The following is a 20,445-nucleotide window of genomic DNA, read 5'->3' on the forward strand; positions in this document are numbered from 1 at the left end:
GTCAGGTTCTCCAGAGATCTGGGGGGATTTGGGGGTTCAAATGCTTACGAACTGCTTCTTTCCCTGTTTCTCTCCTTAGCTCCCAGGATTCCATTGGGCCTTCTTGAGAACGCTCGCAGCGTTCACTGTTCCTTGCTCCGGCTGCTTCGTACTCCACCGCCTGCCCTCTCACGACCAGGGGAGATGAGCGCACCTGAGCACATGGCACACTCTGCCCTGAGAAGGGAACAGTCAAGCGGGGGGCCCCGAAGGACCACAGATCCTAAGGTAGGACAGGCATCGGGAGCATTGGCAGCGCCTTGAACGTGGAGTCCTGCCAGCGCCATGTTCCGGCCTCTCCCATTTGTTCATGCTGATGCTTGCTTCTGCTGTCAAGTGTCTGGATACGTTAACCCTTGTTTTTTCCTGTGGTCTGGTTGCTGCCCTTCTGGCTTTTTTGTTGTTCACCTCTCAAATGTATTTCTTGGGACATCCCATGGTCAAAGAATCCGTTCCTGTTTTCTGTACTTGATTTAAAACAAAAGGAATTTTGACATATCTGTAATTTTATTATCTTTTATTACAGCAAAGGACACATGTCCCTCCCCTCATTTTATCTGTGTTACTTATTGTGTTTTATAAAACATCCCCTCTGAGTGGGTGTAGTTGTATGAATACTCTGGGGCAGTCCCAGCAAACATTTTGCCAGTGTCCAATCACCTGAAGGTAGTGGCATATAACCCACGGTATGGTCCAAGACTCAAATCATGCATCATATACTGTACTTCAAGATATGGAATCTGCATCTATGGAAAAAGCAAGGATTTTGATATACCTGTAAAGATTGTGCTTTTTGAGTACTGCCTGTGCCCTGAAAAGTTTTTCACTCCTAGGCATTTTGCTGATATTTATCTTCTGGAAAGGGATTTTAAAAAGAAATGCTCTTTTTCTGGGAGTGGATTCTACCATTTCAATTCTCAAACATATCATAGTTCCTATTGAGGATGTGTTTGTTTGTTTTTTTTTGCTCTTGCAGGACCAACCCTGCAGCCAGCAATTGCTGTCATGTGTATTTGCAAGACTGTTGCTGCCCTGGAATTGGAAAAACCTTTCCTTGATATGCTTGGAAGGTGGAAACTACAAATGTGAGGCTAGTGTGTACAGGCTAGTGCGGAATTTAACAAATCCCTGACACTTCAGGGTCCATGATCCTCACAGGAGTCACAACTACCCATCAACATTTTGGAACAGAGGCATCAGACTGCCCTCAAAACATTGGACCTCTTTTCTACAAGGTCACCCACAGTACAATAAAACCATGACACAGTGGCCTACATAAACTGTCAAGGGGGCACCAAAGTCTAGAAACCCTTAAAGCGAAACTTCACCCGAAAGGGGAAGTTCCACATTTCTGCCTCCTAACCCCCCCCCCCCCCCCCCAATACCACAATTTTTTTTACAAAGGGGGGGGGGGGTACCTAGTCCGACAGGTACCTGCTCCCCCTGTCACCTAGGCGATCTAAACGGAAGTTCAATACCCCCCCCCCCTCTCCCCCACCCCACCCCTTTCCTTGTGACAGGTTCCAGAAAGTTGCACGACCATTCACAAAGTGCAGCAGGAAGCCAGCTGTGAAGTCACTATGATTAACAGCTTACTTCACGTAGTACAAATGCCGGGGACCTGAAGACTGGTGAAGTAACTGGCCGGGTGAGGACAGTGCTGGAACCCTGGACAGGTAAGTGTCCTTATATTAAGTCATCAGCTACAGTAATTTTTTGGGTGCCACAGAAGATCTTTAAAGAAACACGTTTAATACTCTCATGGACATGAACTTACATTTCAGCTCTCTCTGCCTAAATTTCAGGAGTGGACAAGATACCATTTTATCAATTTATTGAAACCATTTTATCAATTAAGTTTGTGTTTTTTAAATAGTCTTCATTTCTTATAGCTTATATGTGTGCATTGAGCTGGCCATAACTATCCCTTATATACAGTTGTAAGAAAGATCACCCTCAGTAGTAGTAATAAAAAGTGTGTATGCATATTTTATACCGTATATAAAATCTAGCTCTCATCTCTCAAAATGAACTTGTAAATTAATTACTCCTTTTGTATGGTTGGTTATTATTGCCTATATACTACTGACTTCAATTTTAAGGAACATTTTCTTTTCAGCTTATTGTTACAGAACTTAACAACCAGCTCCAGGCTTTATCTACAGAGCTACAAAATAAATCCAATCAGCTTTTGCAATTACAAGAAGAAATTGAGTTGTTGAAATGTCAGTCTGAGATGTTACTGGAACAACAGATAACTCAACTAAAGGTATAGTGTAGATATCTTTCACTGAGCATGTCATTATCAGGAATACAGTACGTGAGGACCTGGAAATGCTTTTTTCTTATGAATCATGGTGAAAGCTTAAGTTGTCTGTACATCGATCAAAGTTCAGCAGGGACCGGACAAGTTTTGATCCATGTGCTGCCAGGCTGGTTGTGTGCAAGTTGATCTATTGATTGATTTGTGTACAACCAGCCTGTTGGAAATTTTTCTTTCGATCAGTGCCACCAGCGTTGCTGATCAGTATGTTCTGACAGCAGGGATATCTCCCAGCTGTCAAACTACAAAGGCTCAGCGGGAGGGGTAGCCCCATTTACATGGAGTGCATGCATGGGGGAATAAAGTCATTTTCCTTTGTTTAACCAGCAGGTTGAAAGAAAATGACTTGTGTATAGCCAACGTTAGGTAGTGCACTTCATGTGGATTGACTTTGTTTAAAAAAAACAAAAAAAAAAAACCCCAAAACATTAAGGGCTGATTTATAGTGTGGATATTGCCATCTGCTCAGTCTGCTTCATTACACACTATGGCCTGACAATTTAAGGGAGGCAGGAAGAGTAGGAAAGAGGGCGAGGAGATGAGCGCTATGGAGGGGAGTGGGATTTCTGGATGCTATGGAAATATATGCGATCCAATCCTGGAATGCTGGAAAGTGAACATAGACCTAGAAATCCATGTAATGAACACATTAAATGTGTGTACATTGCTCGCAAACACATCCAATAATGTGCTTCAGAAATGCTGTTGTGGATGCATGATTGTGGAGGGACTTTTAATAGCTAGGGAGTGTCATTCCATATGTTTTTTTTTGGAATTTTCAACACTGATCTTTCTTTTTAGGAAGAGTTTATCACACAGAAAAAGTCTGCTATGCAAGGTATTGAAGAACAATTTACTAGAGACTCTGAAAAGGTGCATGATGAGCTTAACAAAGAGAAGGAAGTCTTGATGGGACAGCTGGAAGAGAAGAATGGGCTAGTGCTTCAGGTCTGTAATGCTGATGCTATTGAAGAACAAGTAAACATGGGGTTGGTGGGATTTTAGATTCTGGTATATATGTATGTATACAGTATCTCACAGAAGTGAGTATACCCCTCACATTTTTGTAAGTATTTTATTATATCTTTTCATGTGACAACACTGAAGAAATTACTTTGCTACAATGTAAAGTAGTGAGCGTACAGCTTATATAACCGTATAAATTTGCTGTCCCCTCAAAATAACTCAACACACAGCCATTAATGTCTAAACTGCTGGCAACAAAAGTGAGTACACCCCTAAGTGAAAAATTCCAAATTGGGCCCAAAGTGTCAATATTTTGTGTGGCCACCATTATTTTTCCAGCACTGCCTTTATCCTCTTTGGCATGGAGTTCACCAGAGCTTCACAAGTTGCCACTGGAGTCCTCTTCCACTCCACTGGTGGATGTTAGAGACCTTGTGCTCCTCCACCTTCTGTTTGAGGATGCCCCACAGATGCTCAAAAGGGTTTAGATCTGGAGACATGCTTGGCCAGTCCATCAACTTTACCCTCCACTTCTTTAGCAAGGCAGTGGTCAACTTGGGCATGTGTTTGGGATCGTTCTGTTGGAATACTACTCTGCGGCCCAGTCTCCGAAGGGAGGGGATCAGTATGTCACAGTACATGTTGGCATTTATGGTTCCCTCAATGAACTGTAGCGCCCCAGTGCCGGCAGCACTCATGCAGCCCCAGACCATGACACTCCCACCACCCTGCTCGACTGTATGCAAGACACACTTGTCTTTGTATTCCTCACCTGGTTGCCGCAACACATTCTTGACACCATCTGAACCAAAAAAGTTTATCTTGGTTTCATCAGACCACATGACATGGTTCCAGTAATCCATGTCCTTAGTCTGTTTGCCTGCAGCAAACTGTTTGCGGGCTTTCTTGTGCATCTTCTTTAGAAGAGGCTTCCTTCTGGGATGATAGCCATGCAGACCAATTTGATGCAGTGTGCGGCATATGGTCTGAGCACAGACACCCACCCCTTCAACCTGTGCAGCAATCCTGGCAGCACTCATATGTCTACTTCCCAAAGACAACCTCTGGATATGACTCTGAGCACGTGCATTCAACTTCCTTGGTTGACCATGGCGAGGCCTATTCTTAGTGGAACCTGTCCTGTTAAACTGCTGTTTGGTCTTGGCCAGCGTGCTGCAGCTCAGTTTCAGGGTCTTGGCAATCTTATAGCCTAGGCCATCATTATGTAGAGCAACAATTCTTTTTTCAGATCCTCAGTTCTTTGCCATGAGGTGCCATGTTGATCTTCCAGTGACTAGTATGAGAGAATGAGAGCGATAACAGCAAATTTCACACACTTGATTCCCATTCATACCTGAGACCTTGTAACACTAACGAGTCAAATGATAATTGGGCCCAATTTGGACATTTTCACTTAGGGGTGTACTCACTTTTGTTGCCAGCAGTTTAGACATTAATGGCTGTGTGTTGCGTTCTTTTGGGGGGACAGCAAATTTACACTGTTATACAAAGCTGTACACTCACTACTTTACATTGTAGCAAAGTGTCATTTCTTCGGTGTTGTTGTCACATGAAAAGAGAATAAAATATTTACAAAAATGTGAGGGGTATACTCACTTCTGTGAGATACTCTATATACAGTGCTCAGCATATAAATGAGTACACCCCAACAGATTCGTCAGAAAACCTTTTTACTTTACTTTCCTTTCAGAATCAACATTTTCTATGGGACACTATTACTAAATACTCCCACAAATGCAGGCCATTGATTGCAAACAAGATTTGTAATTTGCACTCACAAAAAAGTATTTTTCCTAACAAATTCATTCAAGACCATGTTGCAAAAATGAATACACCCAATGAAAGTCTTGAGAGCAAAGCTAAACTTTAGACAACAATCCTAATTAACAAGAAATCAACTACAGGCGAGTCTAACTATTTATTAAATAGGTGTCCAGCAGACAGTTGATTATAAAAAGGCGTTACTTAACAAAGAAAACCCCTTTCATGCAATGGCACCACATGAAAGAGAAATGTCATAATGCTCAAGAAAGAAAATAATTTCTTTACTCAGAGGTTAAGGATACAAGAAGATTAGTAAAGCTTTACTTATCAGTCAGAATACTGTAGCAAAAGTGATACAAAAATTTAACTGCAACCATCTCACAGACATCCAGGCCATCCATGGAAGTTAACACCTCGACAGGAGTGTCTTCTGATGAGAAGGGTTAAAGAAAATCACCTGTAGTTGGCTAAAGAAGTAGAACTGGGGGGATTGTTTCCTGTGACACAATACGGCAGTACACTGCAAAAAATTCATACCAGGTTACTTGAGTCTGGTATTAATTTTAAAGGTGTACCTCATGTACAAAAAAATTATTCATGCCTATCTGTTTAGCTGTGGTACATATTTTATGGGGGACGCCACACAAATGCGTGAACTAGAAAACTTAACTAATACCTTAATCTGAATAATTTCATTATCAGATTACCTGTTACCTTGGGGATAAACTAAAGGTGTCTTCTCTTGGACACTGTTTGAAAGCTCACGCAAAACTAGAAACCCAGTGAAGGAGCAAATCTCCATATTATATAGTCAGATCATAAATTCTCTTATATGGAACATTGGGAAAGGGACCTTTTTTAATACAACTTTTTAGATCTATCTGTGCAGGATTTCTTTCAACATTGGTGTGGTGGAATCTAATTCTAAAACTTTTTATTTCAGTGGTATATGTTCATGACCAGAATAGCTAAGTTAATTTGACAGGCTTCTCCTGAATGTTTCTGTAACTGTGTCCATGTGGGTACCATTATGCATATTTGGTGGAAATGCTCTAAGGTAACCAGGTTTTGATTCAGAATATTTAATGTATTGCGCTCAGTTACAGGAGTGCACATCACCAAAAAAGAGATTAGTGTTTCGCCAACTGGGTAATGATATTGTGTTGCATCCAATCCATAATACGGTTTAATTATGTTAAACAAAAGTTTGTAAAAACTCATTCTCTGCATAAAGGTAAAAAACCTTCTGTGTAGCAGCCCCCCCAACACTTACCTGAGCCCCATCCCGATCCAGTGATATCCATGGGAGCCTCAGTTCTCCAGGGTCTCACTCCTGATTGGCTGAGGCAGCAGCGGGAGCCAAAAAAGACTTTATCACTTTAAACTGGATCCTGATTAATCGTCAACTTTCCTGCACCCTCCAGCTTTCCCTTGGCAACCATAGATGGCAATATCTGTTGCTGAATGAGGGAGGTTTTGGAGATTTCCTCCAGGCTGCTCTTGTACTCTTAACCTCCAGCCCCACCCCCTGTCACCTCCTGGGTTTTTTTTTTTAATTTTGGGCTAGTTTGCTGCTTATTATCTACAATAATGTGGTTTCACATACAGTAAATGTGAATGTCATACCATACTCAAATATTTCAACTTTACCCTTTTGAGAATAACTAACTGACCTACCCTGGATATACCATAGCTGTTTTTTATACAAAGTTATCACATGATGGTTTTTTTCTTTGATATGACATGGCATACTCCAGTACTGTTCCCTGTTGGTGTTGTATGTGAAGTTGTTTTTCTAATCTTTATGACATGCCTTTTTATGGACACCCTGAAAACTGTATGGTGACTGTATACGTTTTGATTTATAAGATCCCCTAAGTTCATAAAACAGATTGCAATATAAATAAATGTGTGAGTTCCCCTCTCAAAATCAGAACCAAACCCCTAATTCGAGTATGCAACCTGGTTGGCTACCCTCCTGAACCATACAAGGCAACATGCCTTCAACATTGGGTCACCCCTGGCAAAGCACCTTGTCTCAATATTGATGAGGACAAGGGCCTATTTCCCACAACCCATGCCTCGTGGATGGCCATATTTAGGCAGTGATGTCACTACTATCCATGCTCCCTTGCTGAAAAGGAGCTGAGATTCCCTGTGATGTCACTTGTTCCTAGGGATGCCATGAGTGCTAGCATCTGTGGCTTCCTTAGGAACCAGTGATGGTAGGAAGGTGAGAGATTGTTATTAGACCTACCACTTCTACATATCATGCACAGCGTCCGCCAAACAGGGAGCCAAACATGCTAAAGTTCAGGAGTTTTTGTCTGAACCTTGATGTTGGCAAAGTTTGGTCCGAACATATGTTCCAACTGAACCATTATCTCCTCACCCTAATGATGTTGAGGGGCGTTGTTTGTACCATAGCTTGTAGACTCTAGAACCTCCACACAGATCAAAGAATACACACCAATTGAGATTATTTTTACCAAAGCAATGTAGCAGTATACATTTTGGCCCAAATTTATGAAGAAAAATTACTTATTTGCAAAATTTTATAACAGAAATGAAGAAAAATGCAGGGTTTTTTTTTTGTTTTTTTTTCCAAATTGTTCTTTTTTAATTTTACAGCGCAAAAAATAAAAACCCAGTGCTAATTAAATACTATGAAAAGAAAGCTCTATTTGTGTGAAAAAGACAGACAAAAATTTAATTTGGGTAGTGTTGCATGATGAGTAATTATCATTCAAAGTGTGAGAGTGCTGAAAATTGGTCTGGGCAGGAAGGGGGTAAAAGTGCCCAGTATTGAGGTGGTTGTTTGTAAAACAAAGATCATGTATGTTTATGTACATAATGTATGTGCACATACCCTAATTGCATTTGTGTTTTATATTTTTTTTGTGGGGGGGGTGGCTTATAAATTTTTTTATATTTTTTTTTTGCTTTAATTTTTTTTTTACTTGCTATTAGAAGGGGGCTGTTTGCACATTTATTTGGCTGGCTTACCAGATTAACTTCACCTGTGTGGTAAGCTGTTTCCTTTTTTTTTATTTAAAGGTGACAGCTTGTGAAGTTAATCAGGTAGCATGTAAAATGATTCTTAAAGCAAAGAGGTTTGAGCTTTCTTGTGTTTGGGTTTTCCAAGCTTCCAAGCTGTTGTCGTGGTGACTAGGCTCCAAGGGAAGCTGTGAATAATACAACCTGCATTCTCCATTCAGAAGTGCTGCCTTATTGTATTCAGTTTCTGGCAGTTTTATAAATGCATGATACTGTGTACAATTCGAATACAGCATATGACATGTTACTCATATTGCTTTCCTAGCAAATACAAAGGAGAGGAATCAACAAAATGTTTTTACAGACAGCTCTCGGACTACACAATTCTTACTAGCTAACATGTGTTGGTCATGATCAGCTTTATGACACTGTTTTCCATCGTCCGAAACTCTCAGTTGCAGGAGAAGGTCTCTTTTATAACAAACGAGATGGATGAGTTGCAATCTCAAAAGGAAGCAATTGTGCAGACCAGAGAGAGAGAGAATCAAGAAGGAAAGAATTTAGAGACCATACTTCAGACTGAAGTAAAGAGAGCTCGACAGGAGTGGTAAGTTTGGATTTTTGTGTGGCATCTTTTGTGGGGAAACTTTAGAGTACATCTACTATCCTAAGCTTTTGGACTCGCTTATGCAAGCAACACATACCTATGTTGAATGTGATACGACAAGGTAAAGGTGACATTGTTAAATGAGAATTGTGACTTTGTGCTTCTCTATATGCAATTCAGTAAATGCTTTTTACAGAGAAATACTTCTAGATATTTGATAGCCAATACAAGTAAGCTGATAACTAACGTCAATACATGTAAAAGCACAAGGTCATAAGTAGAAGAATGCAAAGAAATCTTGTGATAGATCTTTATGGACAAAAAATAAGCTCTTCTGCTTCTAAGCCCTAATTTTTTCTCCTACATGTTTATGTAGACATAAGAAAATCTAAAAAAAAAAAAAAAAAAAAAAAAAAAGAGCAAATGTTCATCTAAGCTATGTGCAAGACCAATTTTGACTTGTTTAGTAATTCAACCTCCCTGGGGGTATTCCCGAGTGTAGCTCGGGGTAAACTTGGGAATACCCTGCAGCGTTGCTCTGGGGATCCCTCTTGCACTTACCTTGTTCTTCACTCCTGCAATGTCCCCCCTGCAGCGTCCCTGGCCATCTCCTCTGGCCGATGCTGGCAGCTGTCTTCCGTGTTCTGTTCCCTGCGAGCGTCGGGACGTACGGGGACGGAACCGGTGGGAAATTTAAAAATGTTAAGTGACATTCACCAAATACACTAAAATCACATAGTAAAACATTACTGTTTCAAAGCATTTCACATACATTTTATCCCTAGTGCTTTTGTCCTGTGCCCTGCCTGCATTTTTACTGTTCTTTTTGCCTTGAAACTGAGAAGCGTCCAAAAAGCGTCCCTTTAGGTCAAAAGCGGTTTTAGAGCAGCTAGAGAACAGCGATAGTAAATTAGAACCACTTGCAGAATTGAGTGATAAGATTCGTGGGGAAATTTGTCATCAGACACTGAAAACTATTTTGCAACTTTGCTCAGTGATGTGCGCACTTGGCACTCTGTTTCAAATTTCAGTGTTTTTGGTTTGATTACATTATTGATTTAAATTTATTATAATATTTTATGATTTATTATATTATAATTTTTATGATTTTGTTTCAAATTTTAACATACCTGGGATGTTTACTGGACTCTTGTTCGAACAGATTTCAGTGACTTATTCCTAAAAATTACAGGCCTACCATAAAAAAACAACATATTTCCATGCAAAAAAATGTACCGCTTTGAGCACAGAAATATTGACACAATCAGACCGCTAGGGAGGTTAAGTGTTGTCTAGCTATTGAGACAATGATTGAAGTTGTTGTGTTTTTTGTGTTTTTTTGTTTTTTGTTTTTTTTGTATGTAGGGAAAAACTGCAGGATTCTTGTCAACGTCTTTTGAAGATTTTCACTGATGTGTTAAAGAACACACTGGTCACAGAAGATTTAATATTCAAAAAAATTGGTCTCTGCTTGGACAGTACCTTATCTCAAATGGATGAAGATAGAAACAGGGATGCATTGACAAAGTCAACAGGTATTTCTCTTACTGCTCATGTGGCTACATGAGGGCTGAAAGTTAAAGCTGAACTCCAGGCAACAGATAACAAATTGCCCTTGCAAGGGGTCACCCCCTGCACTGCAAGGGTTAAATGCTTATTTTTGTCTAGGATACTATACCAATCCTGTATGCTTCCTCCTCTCTGTGAGACCAGTCCCTCCAAAGCTTCCTTTTTTTTTTTCCTTTGGCTGTCGCAGTTCTGGCATATTTTACAATGCAGGACCAACAATCCTGATTTGTATGTTAGGACACCAAGTGCCTGCCCACAACTTGTAGCATCATGTAGAAAAAAAAAGTGACTGCCAGCTGTTAAGGCAAAGAGGAATTTAAGTAAAATACCTTATTACCTGATACCTTAGGCAAGATCTAGCTTTTAAAGCCCAACTTCTAGAAACCTAGAAACCTCCCCTTGTAGTGGAGCTGCCACTGTATTGTAAGGGTTAAGTGCTTGGTTATGTCTAGGCAATGGAAATGCACTTTTACTTCCCCGATCCTGTTTAACAGGTAGACAGTGCTTCTCTATGCTCCAGTCGTGGACTTTTACAGAATCCTCAATGCAGGGCTGTGGTGCCTACATTGGTCTTGATGTCAGAGGCGCTTAAAGGATAAGTTCACCTTTTGTAACATATTACACCCATATTTAGTGTGTAACATGTTACAATAAGACCGGCCCTTGCTGCCCCTGATCCCCACTTTGACAGCTAGAGGGGATCTGCTCCCCCTTGCTAGCTGTCATATTTAAAAAAAAAAAAAAAAAGTGGCCGTGTGGGGCTCCACCCACACTGCTGTGTCACTCATTCAGTCATCTGTAAATGAGCAACTACAAGTCCCAACAGCCTTAGTGGATCTCAGCGTGTAGTTGCTTTGAAGCGCCGTGGTAGTAAATTCCTTCTTCCTGTCAGTATATCGGCTTGCTCTTACAATCCCGTATGAGCAAGCAGATATACTGACAGATCTGCAGGAGACCTGCATGGCACCAGTGATCTGCTGATCACTGGTGCAATGGTTTACAGACTCCTGCAGAGAATAATAAATGCATGTTTTTTTACCTGCAAAAAAATGTGCATTTATTATTTTTTTTTTTTCTAAAAGGTGAACTTATCCTTTTAAACCACTGGAACATATGGGTAAAGAGGCTGCAGAGACCAGTCTAGCAGCGCAGGGGAGCCTGCAAAAGGGGAGAATTAGTACTTTGCTAAGTCCTCTCAACAATAACAAGCAGTTCAGTCTTGAAGTGTGAGTGCAGTCCCACTGCAAAGGTGTATTTTTAGATTTCCTGGAGTTTTGAAAAGGAGAATTTAATCTATATAATTTGGTAAAGCAACATATTAAATCAAGATGGCTATTAAATGCCACCATTCTAGTTATATTGCAAACTAGCTATTAAAAGATTAAATGTTTGTAAAGTTTGCTGTGTGACATGTTTATATATTGGCTTCTAAGATCAATTCCTGTAAATTGTTTGGCAATACAGTATTGTGCTTATTTTTATTTAAAACCCATTATTTTTCATAAAAACCATACAGGACCGATATATTAGCACTCCCCCTGCTGCTTTGCTGTACTGTAATCCTGCCTCCTGTTTTAGAGCATGTGCACTGACATTTTGAGCACTGGTACCCTCATATTCAGTGGTGGAGAGGTTTTGCAAACTTTTGTACATCCATTAAAAAAAAAAAAATTATAAAACATAAGCAGTTCATACTTAATTATTTTTATATGTACAGAGCATGCATGCAGACATTGATGGGGGTAAGGATTACTTGCTTGCTATTGTGGAGTTATGTAACTAGTTTTTAATCAGAACACATAAGTCAGTCACTGATGGTTTCCTGGGCGTACAGAGGTTTTTTTTTTATTTTGTTTTTTGTTTTGTTTTGTTTTTTTTTGTGTTTTTTTGTGGAGGTAATGTCTAAGGGCCTATTCACACCTATGCACATTTTTATTTGACATGTTTTCAACTTAAATCAATAGGAAAGCATCTGAACGCCTTTCAGTAAGAGGCCCATCCCTACTTCATGATGCACATCAATATAGTTGATATGCATTTCGGTGACCATTAACATTCAATACAAGGTGCATTGCATGGTGCGATTTAAAAGCTTTTCCAATAATTTCAATGTAAAATGCAGCAAGGGGAAAATGCATAGGCGTGAATTGGTTCTAACAAAGAATTTTAGAACTATGTTGATCTTTTCTATTTCAGCGAATGAGAAACATCGCCTGAGTCCGGACTGTGACACTATGACAGAACTCAGTCTGATGTCCACAGATGAGGGATACGAAGTATCAGAATATCTGTGCGATAATGTGCTGGGCAGCCTAGAAGCTGGTCTAGAGAATGAAGAGAAGATCATACAGATGAGCCAGCGCTTACGCTCCGCTGTTGAGAGACTTCTAGATATGGTATCTAATTCTGCAGTTCAGGTAGGAAAAATAGACAATGGTTGATATGTGTTAAGATGATCTAATCAGTCTGCATTATCTTTGAGTGATGTTCAGGCATGAGAATGTTGCCACTTAGACACATTCAGTCACTGTCTGCTACAGGCGTAGTTTTTTGGCACAGCATGCACAACTGCCTGGATTCAGTTTTTGTGTTTGATAATGAAAGTTCTCTATTTAGTATTTGCTCAAATGTCATTCAACACCATATTTTTACCCTTTTTATATCTTTTAGGGCCTTATATCAACATGCTCTTAACAACTAGAGTGGTCTCCCCTTAACTACCATTTGGCAGCAGAAATGCCTTGCAAGTCTGAAGAAAATTAAAATCCATTTTCAAGTCTTGGTGCATTGCAGTGTTTCACAACCTTTTTTAGTGATTGCACACTTTAAATGTATGTAACCTCTTTAGGCAGCCCAGCATTTTAAAAAAAAAATCGGTCCTACAGGATTAGAAAGCTGTGATCACTGTTCTACTCCTATACATCCTGCATTAAGTATGACAGCAGAATTAACCCTGCAAGCTTGAGCATTCAAAACATTTCTTACCTTTTTTAAGGATAGCTTCATTATGACTTTTTATATTCTAATGTCAGAGGTGTATTTATGGTTTATGCTCTCCTCAGTATATTTGAGTGAATATTTTTCTTTCATGGAGAACAAAATTATTGGCCTTGCTGCATTGGTTTTAACCATCATGTAAAAACTGTCACAAAAACAAAAATCTAAGAGTAAGCACCACAACTAGTGCTTTAATAATTAACATGGGCTTGTGTCTTTGCATCATCCCCTACTGGACAATACAATGTATGCATCACAATATTTACTTTTTTTTTAACTTTAATGCGCTTTGAAGTGTCAGTGTCGCTGTCTCCGCAGAGTAGCACAATGTGTTTTTTGCTGTGGTGAGGTGACATGCAGCATTCTCCCAGTGTTCTGCTGAAAAATGCAGCATGTACAATATATCACCTCTTTGTTCTTGGCACCAGCCAGCCATTTCCCCCTGCATCCTATAGATGTAATTTTCTGCTAAGATACAGGCAGATGTTTACGCACCATAACCAAATGATGTGAAACCTGTGATCTGCAGTTTCTAATTTTAAATCTTTTTTTTTTTTTTTTTTTTTTAATGTCATTCCTGACAAACCAAGACAGTGTGCCATGGTGCATTGGCACTCCAGCTGAGAAAGGCTGATGCACTGTTATTTGTGGTTGGTTGTAATTTTGCATTCTATTTTCATCTCTAGTTAGAGCAGACTCGTGAAATACAGAAATCTTTTGAGGAGGAGTTTAAAAGTCGAAATCAAGAGATGGCTCAAGTAGTGGTTAAGAATCAAGACCTGGTGAAACTGCTTGCACAGGAGACCGAGACGAAAAGCCAGCTGCAGGTTGAACTGCACAAAGCTCAAGGTAAGAAGACAGACTTTCAAAGAAAAAGAGCAGAATGAGTGTTAGCAAGGCTGTGTGTGTGTGAAAACCTATTGACAAGCACACTAGGAAAGGCGGGAGGAAGTGTGCACACAGCAGACAAGGGAGCCCCAGACAAATTCCTTATGCAGACTGTAGAGTCTTCTGGGTCTGGTGTGAAACTACTGACTTTGGAGGAATAGTTCTGCTAGCTTATTTCTTAGTTTGGCGAACAAGAAAAAACACTTGATGTTACTAAACCCACAACTGTAAAATCAGTCTGTATATGCAGTAAAGCATGCTTGATTATACTTACTGATGAACCTAAGGCGTTAATCTTCAGCACTGTGTAAAAAGGCAGTTTGTTCCTTTCCTCTCTTATCCTTCCCTTCTTCTGCTGTCCCCAATCCATCTGCTGATAGTACAGAGATCTAGGAGTCACTCTGCACATGATCAGTTAAGTGTGTATTTCTAGAGTTTTTTTTTTTTTGGTTTTTTTTTTCTTCTTTGGGAGGGTGCATGTGATTAGCACTGCCCAGAAAGGTCAACTGTAGCGTCTTAAAGGAGTGCAAGCAAAGTCCACATAAACAGTCAGATGTGGAGGTCTAAGGGTGAGATATCAAATACAGGAGTGATTCCTTCCCAAATCTTCTGGTGATAATCAAATACTAAATTGCGCACTCACCAGATGCGCAATAATATTGCACATTTGAGAGAACAATATCTCAGGTCAACTGTAGCGTCTTAAAGGAGCCTCTATAGCCTGGTATGGATTCCTCACTGGATAGCCCGTGGATGACAGCAGCTTCTCTCTCCTTCCCAAAACTCTGCGGATGGTTGGACTCATCAAGAGTCCCAAAAAGGAGGAGGCCACATAGCGTGATACTGCTTCAAATTTTAATAATCCAGTCACAGGTACAATATAAGGAATAACAAGCAAAAAGACACTGACCATGTGTATATGCAAGACGGCTGCCGGACCAACACAGGGCCTCGGCAGCTTGACGTCACAGCGTTGTAGCTCCTCCCTGCCGCGTTTTTTGCTACCGCACATACTCATAGGGGGTATGCTAGATAAAATTTTAAAATCTAATTTCTTCATAAATTTAGACCAAAATGTATTCTGCTACATGTCTTTGCTAAAAAAAAAAAAAATCTCAATACATGCAAATTGCTTTACATGTAAGTTATAGCGTCTACAAATGGCGATTTTGAATATGCTGGTATTTATTTAACTAGTAATAGCAGTGATCAGCGACTTATTGTGGCACTGCGGCAGGCATTCTCACACTGGGTGAGAACTGACTAACTGCCACTGACATCCTCAGTGACACAAATACAGTGATCAGTGTTAATAAAAAGCACTGTCACTGTACTAATGACACTGGGCAGGAAGGGGTTAACAACTGGGGCGATCTAAGGGATAACCATGTGCTGTGTGTGTTTTACTATGTAGACAATCTGCTTTTTATTGCTGTGCTGTACAGAGCAATACAAAGCAGCCTGTTCATGCTGACAGAGCTCTGAGTTTACACACAGACCTTTTTCTTGTCAGCTCTGCCGACGATCAGGGTCCTGGCTGAGAATCGGCGGCCGGGACCCAGTGATTGACATGCCAAAGAGCGTGTGTGTGTGCAGTACTTCTGCTATAGGCGGACAGGAAGCGGTTAATACCCTTCCTTATATCTGCAGCGGGAATGGGTACAGCAGCAATTTTCTGTGACCTAATGTAACATGTCCCCAGTCTTACTGTTATCTGAAGCATGTTTTTAGTTTTCCACCAAACCTGTAGCATGTCCATAGTCTCTGACTCTCATTTCCTATACAATGTTTGTAGTCTGAAAGTTCTGTTTTCCATTAAATATACAAAACGCTGTGTGGCCTGCAGTTGTGAAATTCTGTACCTTGCAACTTGAAAACTACTGGCTTATTAAAAGAAAAAAGTGGGGGTTTAAGGGTTTTGAGTGACCTGAAGACTTTGAAAATGCCATATGATTATAGTTGTTGTTTTTTTGTGCTTTTGTTTTGTATAGCAAACCCTTTTTCTATTCATTTATGCTTCAATCATTATCTGTTGTGTGATACAGGGCTTATTGAAGGTTATGCAACGGAGAAAGCTTCCCTGGAAGAAGCATTGTCAATAAAAGAGACTTCTCAGCACCAGCTTGTTGTTGAACTGGAGAAGTCCCGCGAGCAGTTGAAAGTCTTGACAGAGGAGCCCTCTGCTCTTGGGGAAGAGAAAGAGTTGTTGCAGAGGCTTCAGGAAGTCCTATCAAGTAATGAGAAAGATGTTGAAATTGGTAAGACTCTCTACTGTCATCTTGTATGCAACAAAATTTCCTATTTCTAAAGTACCCAAGCCGTTAGCAGTTAAGCACAGATGAAAATACATATCTGGCCATTCATCTAGCTTTGGAAATGCAACCAGAGTAGGTTGGATCTAGGACAAATGCAAGTTTAGGAATTTTTATCTATGTAAGCTGTACTCTGAAGAAGCAATATACAGTGGATGGAGGTGTGTGTGTGTAATAAACTAAAATATATATATCAGGTGATCACCTCCACGGCCACAGGTGTATAAAAGCAAGCACCTAGACATGCAGACTGCTTCAACAAACAATTGTGAAATAATGGCTCGATCTCAGGAGCTCAATGAGTTCAAGCGTGGTACCGTGATAGGATGCCACCTGTGCAATAGGTCCATCCATGAAATTTCCTCGCTACTAAATATTGCACGCTCAACTGTTAGTGTTATTATAACAAAGTGGAAGCAACTGGGAACAGCAACAAGGCTACGAAGTGGTAGGCCACGTAAAATGGCAGAGTGGGGTCAGCGCATGCTGAAGTGTGTAGAAGTCTCCAACTGTCTGCAGAGTCAATAGCCAAAGACCTCTAAACTTTGTGTGGTCTTCAGTTTAGCACAACGACTGTTCATAGACAGCTTCATGGAATAAGTTTCCATAGCTGAGCAGCTGCTTCCAAGCCTTACATCACTAAGTGCAATGCAAAGCGTTGGATGCTGTGGTGTAAAGCTCGGCGCCAATGGACTCTAGAGCAGTGGAGGCATGTTCTCTGGAGTGACAACTCGCAATTCTCTGTCTGGAAAATCTGATGGACGTGTCTGGGTTTGGCGGTTTCCAGGAGAACTGTACTGCATTGTGCGAAGTGTAAAGTTTGGTGGGGGGGAGATCATGATGTGGTGGTGGTCTTCAGAGATTGGGCTTTGACCCCTTCTTTCTAGTGAAGGGAACTCTTAATGCATTAGCATACCAAGACATTTTGGACATTTTCATGCTCCCAACTTTGTGGGAACAGTTTGGGGATAGGCCCTTCCTGTTCCAACATGACTGGGCACCAGTACACATAGCAAGGTCCATAAAGACATGGATGAGCAGGTTTGGGGTGGAGGGACTTGACTGGCCTGCACAGAGACTTGATCTCAACAGGATAAGTACACCTTTGGGATGAATTGGAGCAAAGACTGCGAGCCAAGCCTTCTTGTTCGACATCAGTGCCTGACCTCACAAATGTGCTTTTAGAAGAATGGTCAAACATTCCCATAGACATACTCCTAAACCTTGTAGACAGCCTTGCTAGGAGAGTTGAAACTGTTATAGCTGCAAATTGTGGGCCACCTCAATATTGAACCCTAAGGACTAAGACTGGAATACCTTTTAAAGTACATGTGCGTGTAAAGGCAGGCATCCCAATACTTTCAACAATATAGATGTGTGTATGTATATGTGTTTTATACATGCATACATACATAACCTCACAGAAGTGAGTACACCCCTCACATTTTCGTAAATGTTTTATTATATCTTTTCATGTGATGACACTTTGCAACATTGTAAAGTAGTGAGTTTACAGCTTGTGTAAGTGTAAATTTGCTGTCCCCTCAAAATAACTCAACACACAACCATTAATGTCTAAACCACTGGCAACAAAAGTGAGTACACCCATAGGTGAAAATGTCCAAATTGGGCCCAATGTGACTCGTTAGTGTTACAAGGTCTCAGTTGTGAATGGGGAGCAGGTGTGTTAAATGTGGTGGTATCGCTCTCACTCATACTGGTCACTGGAAGTTCAACATGACACCTCATGCCAAAGAAATCTGAGGATCTGAAAAAAGAATTGTTGCTCTAGATAAAGATGGCCTAGGCTATAAGGAGATTGGCAAGACCCTGAAACTGAGCTGCATCATGGTAGCCAAGACCATACAGCGGTTTAACAGGACAGGTTCCACTCGGAACAGACCTCGTCATGGTCGAACAAAGAAGTTTAGTGCACATGCTCAACGTCCTATCCAGAGGTTGTCTTTGGAAATAGACATGAGTGCTGCCAGCATTTCTGCAGAGGTTGAAGGGGTGGGGGGTCAGCCTGTCAGTGCTCAGACCATACGCCGCACACTGCATCAAATTGGTCTGCATGGCTGTCGTCCCAGAAGGAAGCCTCTTCTAAAGATGATGCATAAGAAAGCCTGCAAACAGTTTGCTGAAGGCAAGCCGATTAAGGACATGGATTACTGGAACCATGTCCTGTGGTCTGATGAGACCAAGATAAACTTATTTGGTTCAGATGGTGAGAAGCGTGTGTGGCGGTAGCCAGGTGAAGAGTACAAAGACAAGTGTGTCTTGCCTACAGTCAAACATGGTGGTGGGAGTGTCATGGTTTGGGGCTGCATGAGTGCTGCCGGCACTGGGGAGCTACAGTTCGTTGAGGAAACCATGAATGCCAACATGTACTGTGACATACTGAAGCAGAGCATGATTCCCTCCCTTCGCAGACTGGGCCGTAGGGCAGTATTCCAACATAACGATCCCAAACACACCTCCAAGATGACCACTGCCTTGCTAAAGAAGTTGAGGGTAAAGTTGATGGACTGGCCAAGCATGTCTCCAGACCTTAAACCGTATTGAGCATCTGTGGGGAATTCTCAAATGGAAGGTGAAGGAGCGCAAGGTCTCTTAACATCCACCAGTTCTGTGATGTCGTCATGGAGAAGTGTTTTGTCACCCTTTGAAAAAGTCGGGATGATGAAATGTGTCAGCAAGCGACATCAGACGTTACTGGAAGTATCGCGGTGGCCATCTTGGATGAGGTCCGGACTGATAATAGGAGACAATCAGCTAAAAGGCTGATTTTAATGCTGCATTTACTCATTTTTTTGGAAGCGCATTTAATAAATATTCAAGTTTTAAGAAGGTTTTATACGATGATCTTGTATTTCCATTATGGGCATTTACATCGCTGATTTCAGAGTACTTGTAGCAAAAGCCTGGAGCATGAACCCTGAGTGCACTACCTGTCAATCTGGTAAGGTATATGGGTTGACAGGTGTTATACTATTTAGACCACACATTGATGTTTGACCACTTATTTATGTTTGGCGTGGCACGGATTTACAGTATATGAAGGATAGCTGACCTCGCAGTGGCATCAGGTTCCTGGAGCATGAGATTTTGTTGGTTTTATTAATCCTGCACTACCTGTCCATCTTGGCTGATGTGTGGTGTGGCACATATTCACAGTGTATGGAGGAGTGTGTAACATGCAAGCAATTTTTTACTAACTTTGGGTACGGGTAGGAACTCCAGTCACTGGATGTACATGTGATCACTGGGACACCTATTTTGATGTACACGCACCAATATCATCTGCGTTGAAGGATAATGCACTATGTTTAGTTTATTTGTTTTGAGGTACTAAGAGTTGAAGTGGATGTATTGGTTTGAGGAACATTGAGAATTGATCAAACACTGACTGGTGGACTATAAGAAGACTTTATTGGAGTGTATGGATTTATTCTGAAGGATTTTGAATATTTATATATATATAGTTTGACATTGGGGTATTTTGAACACATCATTCATGGTGACCAATAGTGTGTGTGTGTGTGTGTGTGTGTGTGTGTGTGTGTGTGTGCACCGAGTATTTTTTCATGAAAATACTCCAGATGCCTTAGCTGATACCGTGCAGTGCAAATTGCGCTGCAAAGATTAGCATGCGATTCCTTTCCAAATTGCATGCTGTTTCCCCACTGCTTCTTTGTGAACCCAGGCTTGTCAGTTATTATTATTATTATTATTATTATTCTTCAGGATTTTTATATCACCAACAGTTTGCGCAGTGCTTTACAAAATGAAAGTAGACATAAAACCGTTTCAATACAATTTGGTACAAGAGGAAACAGAGGGCCCTGCTCATTAGAGCTTACAATCTATAGCCCGAGATTGCACAGAAGTTGTGCACGAAACCTCCCTGCAGGCATTCCATGCTGAGTGTCACTATTAGATGAGGAGAGAAAGCGGTGGGG

At 40.9% G+C, this 20,445-nt stretch overlaps 1 protein-coding gene across 3 annotated transcripts in view; it reads left to right on the top strand.

Annotated features, from left to right (window-relative positions):
• PCNT (pericentrin) overlaps positions 1 to 20,445 on the top strand; it is a 184,941-nt gene that overhangs the window by 59,774 nt on the left and 104,722 nt on the right. For all 3 annotated transcript variants that reach the window (XM_089680884.1, XM_089680882.1, XM_089680885.1), the window contains exons 17-23: positions 2,159 to 2,308; positions 3,164 to 3,310; positions 8,566 to 8,717; positions 10,083 to 10,252; positions 12,483 to 12,703; positions 13,970 to 14,132; positions 16,217 to 16,429. In XM_089680884.1, the coding sequence (XP_089537010.1) occupies positions 2,159 to 2,308; positions 3,164 to 3,310; positions 8,566 to 8,717; positions 10,083 to 10,252; positions 12,483 to 12,703; positions 13,970 to 14,132; positions 16,217 to 16,429 (1,216 nt within the window). The remainder of the gene's footprint in view (positions 1 to 2,158; positions 2,309 to 3,163; positions 3,311 to 8,565; positions 8,718 to 10,082; positions 10,253 to 12,482; positions 12,704 to 13,969; positions 14,133 to 16,216; positions 16,430 to 20,445) is intronic.

The sequence above is a fragment of the Staurois parvus genome, unplaced genomic scaffold (genome assembly GCF_062004578.1).
Source record: "Staurois parvus isolate SC_StPar_1 unplaced genomic scaffold, SC_StPar_1.0 ptg000251l, whole genome shotgun sequence".
NCBI lineage: Eukaryota > Metazoa > Chordata > Amphibia > Anura > Ranidae > Staurois > Staurois parvus.